Source organism: Hemitrygon akajei, chromosome 19 (assembly GCF_048418815.1).
Source record: "Hemitrygon akajei chromosome 19, sHemAka1.3, whole genome shotgun sequence".
Lineage (NCBI taxonomy): Eukaryota > Metazoa > Chordata > Chondrichthyes > Myliobatiformes > Dasyatidae > Hemitrygon > Hemitrygon akajei.
Window position 1 is genome coordinate 23341958 of NC_133142.1, and position 11403 is coordinate 23353360.

Here is an 11403-nt window from a genome sequence, read left to right on the forward strand (position 1 = left end):
CAGTAGCGTTCAGCCTCAACAGCAAAATGATTAGCAAACCAATCTTCAAAGATTTGACCAGTGACACATGCTTTCTTGTTAGCTGCCCAGTGGACAGGAAGCATATTCTTACTCAATCCCTGAAGAGCAGGGGGGTTCAGTGAGTGGTAAACTACAAGAGGCTTCATCTTACAGTCTCCTTCGGCATTGGAACACATAAGCAGAGTCAATCTATCCTGTGCTGCCTTGAAACCTGACGCAGTCTTTTCATTCTTACTTATGTAAGTGCGTTTCGGCATACGCTTCCAAAAAAGCCCGGTCTCGTCTGCATTAAACACCTGCTTTGGTGTGATGCCTAACTCAGCTATCATAGTCCGCAACTGCTCAGGGTAGCATCCAACAGCTTCGTGGTCATCACTAGCCTGCTCACCACGCACAGCTAAGTTGTGAAGCTTGTGACGATTAACAAACTTAGAAAACCACCCCCTACTTGCATTAAAGCCAACAACATCACTTGACACTTCCTCACTAGCCTCTGAACAAAGGCGACCATAAATTTCCAAAGCTCTCACACGAAGATGATCGAAACTGAGCGTCGTTTTTTTCTTTGTCTCATGCTCAATGTACAAACTCAACATTTTCTCCATTTTTGTCATAATCGGGTTGCGCACTTTGGTAACAATCTTTGAAGACACCTGTGATGAATCAATCACTGCACTTTTTATTTTCTCGGCATTTTTCTTTATGTTTCTGATCGTGGACTCACCCAGGCCGAAGTGGCGTCCCAGAGCTGTGTTACCCTCACCCGCCTCGGCCCTGTTAACAATTTCCAACTTTTTTTCAAGTGTTAAAGCGGTTCTCTGCCGCTTGGCTGATGGCCCAGGACTTGACATCGGACGCTTAGGAGGCATGGTTAAATATTTCAAGCACAAACTCAGTGCGCCGCAGGTAAGAACAGCAGAAGTGTGAGAGCGCAGGATCGCACATCCACACGCCGCCAAAACCGCAGAGGGACTGCCGGAAGTGAGACCGTGAGGCGTGCACACGTGACTCGCATTGGCGGGAAAGCGGGGCGTCTCGCGTAACCGTGAATCCGCATTGTCTGAGGACGCATAGAACGAGGATAGGGTGGGATTTTAAAGTATAATTTGTCTCCATTATTTTAACTTTCCACAAGCAGTTTTATGTTCTTCAGTATAGCAACTTTTGTTTCTATAACTCAGGATGCATGTAAATGCAGATTGGATGAACTGAAAATAAAACAAGGAAATTCTAACATTAAACACTTTTCAAATGAATTTACGGGTCACATACTTATGGAAATATAGCAAGTACTTTTGTTTTATACTTAATTGAAGCATTAATTTATTGCCAAAATTGCAAAAACATGTGATAGTGTGTATTCACCATGAATTCTACAAATTTGAATTTAGTTTACATTAATACAACATTGCTTCCTTCAGTAAAAGAATAAGCTAAGCACTTTGAGGACAATATTTAGGTAGGGAATCACACCATACCTTAAGAATCCTAGATAAGGAAGGAGTACCTCACTCACTTGCAGATTTATTTCTTTAGCCTATTGAGAATCTTGTTCCTCCTGAGGCAGGAGTGTAGTACCAGCGGCACAGACAGGAAGTGTGAGAAAGGGGTATCAACTGTTTATGTAAACATAGACATGACCTTGGGTTGGTATACAGTATTGCCTCTTGGCTGCCAGGATTTAGGATATCACTGCAAAGTATGCTGAAAGGGGGAGAGTGAAGAAGCAGAAGACGTGCTTCACAATTGCAAGTGAAGGGATGGAGTCCTGAAAGGTTTAGTGAGCAAAGAAAGATTTTAAAAAGTAGAACTACAAAGGTGGCATTCCCAGAATAACCCCCAGTGCCATGATCTTAACAACCCAGAGATAGGAGGATAAAGAGTATGTGACTGCAGAGACAGTACAGGAAGGAGCACTTCAGGGTTTTGAAATATCAGGAGTGTGTGGCTGGTGGATCTTATATAAGTTAGCTAGGTATCCTTGTAGGGGCTTAGTTACTCTTTTTTGGGAGAGTTTAAAGTAGCCTAGTAGGCATTGAGAACTGAGAGCTGGTTCAGAGGAGAAAGAAACAAAACTGGAAGTGGAAGTTACAAGTGTAATGAGCAAAATAAATATGGGGTAGAAAGAAAACTAACTTGCAGTGACAGTAGGTGTATGGAAATTGTTAACAGGCTAAATTTAATGGCAGTATATTCAAAAGCACATTGCTTCTGCAACAAAATGGATGAATCAGTGACACAGAGAGCTGTAATTGGGTGCGATCTAATTGTCATTGCAGAAATATGGCCGCAGCGTGATTATGCAAAGGAAATAATTTTTTACTAATCCACAGGGAGTAGATAAATGGAGCCAAAGGACTTTTGGTAGCAGGAGCATCAGGCAAGTCGGAAGGCAGAGAATGCCTCACCACAATTTTATATAGTATTGTTGGAATGACAGTAAGATTTTAAGTACAATTTTTGTCAACAGTAGATTCCAGTTAACTGGAACACTTCAGGACCAGTACATTTTGTCCCAATTAAGCACCTGCCCCAATTATCCGAAGTTTTATGGAAATAAAAAAGGCAAACTACCATTCAACTGAGTAACAAATTATGTATTTAAATGAAATAGTTTTCGAGTGAGGAATTCATCCAGCGTAGGCTGCTGTGTGTGGAGTATCCAGAAAGGAGTGGCACCTCTGATGAAGGGGCCTGTTGTGTCCATTCAGCCACCTTTGGTCCCCACTGGACACTCAGCTCTCAGCTGTGGCTGCGGTGAACTAGGTGGATGAGATCCAAAGGTCAAGGAGGTACTTCTGTAACGCTTCATGGAGAGCGAAAGGCATAAGACACAGTATAGGAAATCTCCACTGTTTTCTCAATTAGTTTTTGCTCCTTAAGAATTGTCCCAAATAAATGGCCAGCCAATTAACAGATGGATCAATTAACCAGAAGCCACTGTACTTGCAAAGAGAGGGTGTGCAGAGAAACTCCACTGGTTCCTGAGGTGGGAGATTTGTCATATGAGGGGGGGGAACTGAACAGGCCAGGCCTCTCCTCTCTGGAGCTGAAAAGGAATGAGAGGTGGCACATAGTATTATGGATCAGCAAGCTGATCTACTCGCAGTTCAACTCACGATCTTTTAAAATTTTATCTGTCTTCACCTTAGATACTTCTAATGATATAGTTACACCAAAGGGTACAGAATTCATGAGATTATCAGAATCAGAATTAATATCACCGGCATATGTCGTGAAATTTGTTAACCTTGCAGCACCAGTACAATGCAATACATGGTAATATAGAGAAAAAAATGAATTATCATGAAGTGTATATATATATATATGTATGCGTGTGTGTGTGTGTATATATATATATAGTTACATTAAATAACTAGTACAAAAATAGAAATAAAATTAATGAGGTAGTGTTCATGGGTTCAATGTTCATTCAGAAATCGAATGGCCGAGGGGGAGAAGCTGTTCCTCAATCGTTGAGTGCGTCTTGTTTTAAATAACTGGTCCCTTATTCATGCCCCTTCGGCCAGACTTCCTCACTAATAATAACCACGTGTTAATATCTACTCAGACATTCTTCTGAATTCCAAAGGACACAGACCCAGACTTTACTCTCTGGACAACGGGCGGAGTGGGAAGGTCAGTCTCCTCGCCATAGGGCGAGGGACCGGGGAGCCAGCGGCGTCGCCCAGCCCCGGGAAGCTCCGGCTGTGCTGTGCCGCCCCTTCGCAGTGGAGATGCGCGTCGCCGGCTGCCGCTTCCATTGAACCGCGCAGTTTAATTGCCGCCGGGCCGGGCGCCGTGGACTTTCCCCCCCGCGGCCTGGGAGAAGAGCGGGGCCGGCTCATTCATGCCCGCTCTGCTGGGCGGCATCCTTCGCCTACTGCAGCGTTCGTGCTCGGCGGCCTCCTGGGCGCCAGGTCCAGGGATGCAGATGGCCGTGGTCCGCTGCGTCCCGGGCGAGGCTAAAATGACCATCTCGTTCGAGCTGGACGGCGGGCACCGGCGGCTGGAGCGGGAGCAGAGCGAGTGCCTGCGGGCCGCGCTGGCTCGCATCGCGCACAACGTGCTGAAGGCGCAAACCAAGCCCAGGAAAGGGCGGAAGGCGGCGGAGCAGGCTCAGGCCCAGGCCCAGGCCGCGGCCCCAGAGGTGGGCCTGTACCTGGCTGAGCAGGCCGTGCCCGGCGACACCAGGAACGCCGACGCCTGGCAGGACGGCGCGGAGCTGCGTGTGGGGGAAGCGCGGTACCAGGTGCAGCGAAACCCGCCGACGCTGACCCGCCTCGAGTTACCCGCTTCGATCCTGGCCGGCTTCCCGGTCTGCCCGCAGGTCCGGATCGAGTTCGGCGAGCCGGCCAGCTCGCACTTCGAGTGGCTGAGGGAGGCCGCGGACACCTGGGAGCCGGCGGCGAGCGGCAGGGTCTTCACCCCCGGCCACGGCCTCGTCGGCTCCAGGCTGAAGCTGCGCTGCTGCCCGGGCGACGGCAGCAGGTTCGGGCCGGCGGCCGAGCTGCAGAGCGCGGGCGCCGTGGAGGCCGGCCCGGGCGTCTGCACCTTCGACAGCCGCCACTCGTTCACTCGCCAGGCGGTGGCCGGAACGCTGCTCCGGGTGGTTTCCTACAACATCCTGGCCGATGTGTACGCGCAGACCGAGCTGTCCAAAACCACCCTGTACCCCTACTGCGCGCCGTACGCCCTCCACGCCGACTACCGGCAGAACCTGATCAAGAAGGAGCTCAGCGGCTACCACGCCGACATCCTCTGCCTGCAGGAGGTGGACAAGCACCTCTTCCACGACAGCCTGTCGCCTGCCCTGGACGCTTTCGGCTTTCACGGCCTGTTTCGGATCAAGGAGAAGCAGCACGAAGGTCTCGCTACTTTCTTCAGAGCCTCCAAGTACCGACTACTAAGCCAGCATGATGTGACCTTCAGTGAGGCTCTGGCTTCGGATCCCTTGCACGCCGATGTTCTGCAAAAGATTTCTGCATACCCCTCCGTCAAAGAGAAGGTGCTGCAAAGATCAACCGCCTTACAGGTACTAAAATGTTTTCAACCCTTGTCTACATAGCAAAATGCTGGAAACCCCCCTCAGGTCAAACATCTCACATTTCACAGATGATACCTGACCGCCGAGATTTCCAGCATTTTCTTTGTTTAAGATTTTCTATATTCGCCATCTTTTTTTCTCTCAAAATATACAGTTGTGGAAACTAGATCATTGATGATTAAGGGGGTAAAGTTGAGGATCAGAGAATTGAGGGCTCTGGAGAATTAAGGACCAGAAATGTCCAGAGCATTATGATTACATTGGCAGAGAGGTACTGAGGGGTCAAGTAGAGCTCCTATTTTCTTCAGTCCTGCCACTCTGCCAGTGGCATTGTGCCAGTTTTCTCTATAATGTCTTCTGTTGATGAGATTTTTTTACATTAGTGATTGGAGATGTACTTTTCTTTAACCATAATTGACTGGTGGGGTCTCAAACACTTCTTCTTTTACCCATCTTCTTCCAGCAGAACAAAGAAAAAAAGTTCTCCAAATACACTTTTTCTCCCCAGCTGGCATACAGAATATTCTAACTGGTGTATTCTTGATCATTTCGTTCATCTTCAATAACATTCCACCAGCAGAAGTCACATCTTTCCTTCCCTTTTTGGAATAAGTTGTCCTCTCTGACTGTCCAGTTAGATTTCCAGCAGCACTGATCACTCCCTCTCTCATTCTCTGAAGTGCCTAGAGGATGCAACACCTGCCTTTTTATCTCGTCCCTTCCTGCCATGAAGTCATTCCATGTTAATTTGCACTTCTTCCAAGTTAATGCACTTTATTTTATGTCACCCAATCTGCATTTGATTACTTCAACATGGTCTCCTCTGCATTGGAGAAAATGCAGGCTGGGTGATGGCTTTGCCGAACAGCTCCTTTCATTCCCAAGCTCTCTGTCACTTTCATTATTTACACCCATTCTGGCCTCAGGTTTCAGCCTCTTCTACTGTTCCAATGAATGCAAACTCAAGGAACAGCACTTCATCTGTCAAAACACGTTGTAGCTCTTGTGTGTGAATTCAATCATTTCAGGTAACCAGCCTTTCCTGTTTGTGAAAATAGACCTATGGTCATCCACCTGTTACATTAACTCTTTTGACTATAGATGCTACCTGACTTGCTGAATATTTCCTTTTTTATTTTGATCTCCAATAACTGCCATATTCTGTATTTACTAACTTTTCTCTATCCCATTCTCTGCAACTTAAAACACCCTTGTTTCTCATTTTCCCAGTCTAATGAAGGAAAATTGATTCAAAATGTTAGGTTTTTCTCTCCATAGATACTGTCTGAATCTAATAAGACTATAAGGCATAGGAGTAGAATAGGCTATTCAGCCCTGCTCTGCTATTTAATCATGGCTGATTTGTATCCCTCTCAACCACATTCACCCACATACTCCCTGTAACTTTGATGCCCTAACTAATAAGACCATAAGACACAGGAGCAGAATTAGGCCTTTGGCCCATCGAGTTTGCTTCACTTGCAAAGTATCTCTCGTGTCTTTTGGGGTTTTTTTCAGCTCAGCTCTGTTGCTTTAGAGAGCCCAGTTTTGGATACGTTCCAGTAACTATTTCTTTGGGAACAAATATCAGAATATTCTACTTGAGGTGATATTTGAAGGGAGATATTTGTTAATTTAAATGCTAATTTGACAAAATGGGAAGTTAGTGCCAAACAGAATAAGTGATAAAATAATTAAGTGATAGCTTAGTACAAGATCTGATCAATGTTTATTTGAGAATCTTAGAAGACTACTATTGTTTTGAAAAACTTTGTGATAGCTGAAAAGTCATGACATATTTTGTTATGTTTGCATATTATATAGTTCAGAATGTACATTATATTATATTATATTACATTATATTATTTTACTCAGGTTTGTGTACTTCAGTCTCTTGAAGATTCAGCAAGGAAAGTGTGTATTGGTAATACTCATCTTTACTGGCACCCAAAAGGTAAATTTTGTATTTGTAGTGATATATTCTTAGTACCTTTACCCCCTCCGCTTATTCTATATATCGCACATCTCCATTAAGGAATATTCAACTTACTTAATTTTGAGGGTGATTTACAGCTGCATGTTCAACAAATTTTACAAATCTCCTATTTATTTTCGCTAATTTTTATCTTCAATTTTTAGTAGAACTTAAATGATACCGGACGAATCACACAAACCAACATAGGTCTTGTTTGGAACAGGGGCAGAAAATACGTGTAAAACTCTGATCATCTGCTCTCTGACTATTGGATTTGTCATCTGTCACATCAGGAGACATTTACCATGTCGTGTGAACACTCATTGGAGCCACCATTTCCACACTGCCCACTTGTAGATCATGAAAAGTGCCTGTGAGGAATTTAAAGCAGCAGCCACATTAAGGACTCTTATATTTTATGTGACCCCAAATAAAAAACAATCACAATTTAATCTTGCCATCATATGGTTAATTAAAATTTATCATTATCCCTACCTCTGAGATACCCCCAAACCCTCAAAACCACAGGGATTCACAATCTGTATCTTGTGATTTGGTTTGGGGCCAAATGTAAGATTTCCAAATTCGAAGATGATGTGAAGTTAACTGTGACATGAAAATAAAATTAAAACTGATTAAGTTTATGTCCTGGTATAGCAGGCATTTATGGAAGTAAATGGTATTTCGATCCTTAATGCTATTATATAGAACTTTAATGAGTCTATAGCTACAATATTGGGTGCAATTCCAGTCATCTTAGCTGTAAAACCTGTTTGTTTCTGTAGCGTCCTGGTGAAGATTTTTACTGCTATGCTGTAGGTATTCCATTATAGCAGTTCTGCAAGAGCAGTCTGTTCTGCTTTCAGCCTGTTTGAGCTTGATTTAAAGGGGCCATGTTGTTCAACTTGGGAATGAGGATGGTGGAATTGGGAGAGGGTCTGGACAACGCTGGGTGGAGAGGTATTTGTGGCAAACACTGGTGTGGGTTGAGGTCTTTTTAGCAGGAGCTGGGAGAAGACAGGAGGAAGATAGCTGAGGGTACTGTACCTGTTGCACAGCGTGCTTTGTGCTTCGAGGAGTAAGGGCCAGTACTCTGGTGGGGGAGCCCCTTTGTTTGAGATGGATTTCGAGTGACAGTCAGAAGGTAGAGTGTGTGCTTTCACACAGACTGTGGATCCAGTGCTCGAGTTCAAGGCAACTTCAAGATGAGTTCCAATTTATGTGGACATTTGGACTGGGTTAACTGTAATGGGCCCTTTTCATTTTTTTTCTCTTTTTCCTACTAACTGTTTGGTAAAGCAGTCAGTTGTAAATATACTTTCTTTATAATTGTATGCAGTGTACGATCTGTTATTTCTTGCCGACGGCTAATTGCATGGGGGCAGTACTTATATGGTATTTGCACAGGTCGGGGTTCGGGTGGTCAAGACATCCCAACTTCTCAGTTTCCCCAGTCATACTGACCCTAGACATATGGGGTTTGAGACAGTTGATTTTCTCACTGCAGTGGCCAGTGGCTATTAATGAGGGGCTAACGAGCCCCATACGAGATGCCTGGTGAAAAAGGGCTTCATTCCTTTCAGAGGGCATGCAGTGAAGGTTCACCATTCTGGTGTCTGTAAAGTAAGGAATAATTTTTAGACCAGGTTTCTATTTTCTGGAGAAGTGACCTCACTGAAGTATAGAAAATTTTTAGAGGGTTCAATAGGTGTGAGGAAGGTGTTTCTCTGGCAAAGACATGTATAATTTGGAGGTCAAACTCTTAAAATATACATTGGATCAGTGAGACTGAAATGAAGAGATATTTTCTTGAGAGTGGTGAATCCTAGGTATTCTGTGTCATAAAGGGTTATGGAAGTTCTGTCAATGATAGATTCAAAGCCAATTATATATTAAATAATGCATATGGGGATAGTGCAATAAAATGGTGTTCATGTTGAAGATCAGCCATAATCTTATTGAATGAAGGAACAGGCTGAGAGACAACATCTATGCAGGCATTCCTGGTTGAGGTTTTATTTCCTGGCTGATGTTTGCAACTGGAAATTGATAATGAAATTCAACCGGGGCTTAATAAAATAAAATTGAACTCAGCTTTGATCTTTGTAAGAGCACTTGTTAGTGTATATGAATTTACACAGGTGCGTATGGTGCTGGATTGTTGTGACAGACCTTAACTTACAGTTTATTAGAACTAAAATGGGTTACTTTAATTATTGAGCTTAATACTTCAGTAGAGCTTTTGGTTCTCCAAGAACTTTTAATACTGGTATGATGACTAGAGTGGTTGCTGTACAAAAATATTAAAGTAGTTGTTTGATATTCACATAATTCTTCAAAATTTCCTGAATGTTAAAGCAGTTGTTCAGTTATTTAGTTTGTTAGAGGACAAAAAGGAAAAGGTTGCTCATATCTGTAATTTGCAGATAAGAATCTTAATTAACATTTTAACCATTTCTTTAGTCCACACTATGAGAATTTATCTAAGATTTCTTGCACTATTTTTCAGGAGGGCATATTCGTCTTATTCAGATAGCAATCGCATTTCGTCATCTGCATCAAATTACTTCAGAGATGTATCCTAATACACCAATAATCTTTTGTGGTGACTTTAATAGCATCCCGAATTCAGGATTGTATGAATTTGTTACCAAAGGAAGCATTTCTGCAGATCACCAAGACTGGTCTTCAAATGGTGAAGAAGAACAATGCCCGATGTCTCTTACTCACTCATTTGAACTTAGAAGTGCTTGTGGAGAACCTGCTTACACAAATTATGTAGGTGGCTTTCAAGGCTGTTTGGACTATATTTTTATGGATATGAACACATTTGAAATTGCTGAGGTGATTCCTTTTCCAACTCATGAGGAAATCACCTGCCATGTGGCCCTGCCAAGTGTTTCACATCCATCAGATCACATTGCACTTGTCTGTGATCTTCAATGGAAATGAACAGTGCCCTCTTGTCAGCTACTTTACTAATGGTAAATAGCACTGTGTGAATTTACAAGGATATAACTTTACAAAGTAAATAAGTGTATAAGCATCTTTGGAGATGGTGAGTGAATGAGATTTTGTTTAACAAGACACTGCAGTAAATGGTGATCAGAATAATCCAAAATAATGTAAAAAATAAAATCAAGCATGATGACCAGTTGTCCCAGGCAGGATTTGTAATGATTTGTAAAGGCTCAAATTTTATGGAAAAGAAAGTGTTATATGCAGTAAGTTATGGGCAGAAGCTATTTGTAGGTAAAAAATTAAGCAAACCAAAATCCCAAGAATTTTTTGAACAACCAAGCTATCTAGCTGTAGTATCTGGCTTTATTTTCTAGAAAATGTTTGGAATTTCTTCTAAATAAACTTAACTGAGCAAATTCACTCCTGTCTGCCTGCAGTTCGCACTGTGATTCAACACAAGTTTAGTTATTAATGCAGATAATGTATACACATGCAAACTGCCAAAATGTCAAAGTGAAAATATACCTTAATTAATGTACATTTCCAAGTTGATAGTGCTTCAAAAATAGTGTAACACATACAAGAAATGCTGGAGGAAATCTATAGAAATGAATAAATAGTTGATGTTTCAGGCTGAGACTCTTCAGGACTGGAAAGGAATGGTGATGCAGGAAAAAAAGATTTAAAATATTTTCTCTTCACATGACCTAAACACAGTTCATTGGGAATGGGAAGTGCCTGGATTAGAAAAAATATCTAATGTAATAAAATGAAAATTAATTCAGATCAAAATAAGTAAGCTGAAGTCTGAACTAGTATGCTAACTGTAAGCCAAGATGTAGCTGTTGCCCTGTAGCCCCATGCCTCTTCACCCCTCCAAGTTTTACAATCAACAACATAAAATTGCTGTGCCTCCATTAGGAAACTTCCACTAACATCTTATACCGAAACCCCAATCCAAGTAAATATTTACTATATTTCTTAGGTGAACTTCCATTTCTTAATGTGGTTTCAATGGCACTGATATACTGTCAAATACTAATTAAGAAATCATAGAACTCAAAATATACAACTTTAGTTATTTACATGAAGAATTGGACAAATGCATTCAAAGGGGAGCTAGACAAACAGTTGGAGAAGTGAAGAGGAAATACACCCTGTTTAATGAAGGTGGCAGGAGCCTGGGTGGAAAAATTGATTATAAGGAAGGTACAATACAAAAGCAATGGAAAAATATTCTATCAAAACCAGTTGATGAAAAAGCTGTCATTCTGTTTCTGTCCCCAAATAAACTGACAGATTGTTCATTTTCTGTAACCCACCCATAATGATTTGCAGCTATCACATATCAAATGTGTTCTCTCTGAAGTGATAATCAGTACATGTACTTTCCTCACTT

At 42.5% G+C, this 11403-nt stretch overlaps 1 protein-coding gene across 3 annotated transcripts in view; it reads left to right on the forward strand.

The window, feature by feature from the left end:
* The first annotated feature begins 3468 nt into the window (after positions 1-3468).
* pde12 (phosphodiesterase 12) overlaps positions 3469-11403 on the forward strand; it is a 32518-nt gene continuing 24583 nt past the window's right edge. Inside the window, exons 1-3 of one of the 3 annotated variants that reach the window (XM_073072248.1) lie at positions 3469-5056; positions 6944-7022; positions 9553-10424. In XM_073072248.1, coding sequence (XP_072928349.1) covers positions 3872-5056; positions 6944-7022; positions 9553-9995 — 1707 coding nt within the window. In that variant the 5' untranslated portion in view covers positions 3469-3871 and the 3' untranslated portion in view covers positions 9996-10424. Of the gene's footprint in view, positions 5057-6943; positions 7023-7207; positions 8950-9552; positions 10425-11403 lie in introns of those variants that run through there. The other 2 variants (XM_073072250.1, XM_073072249.1) reach the window with 2 other exon arrangements.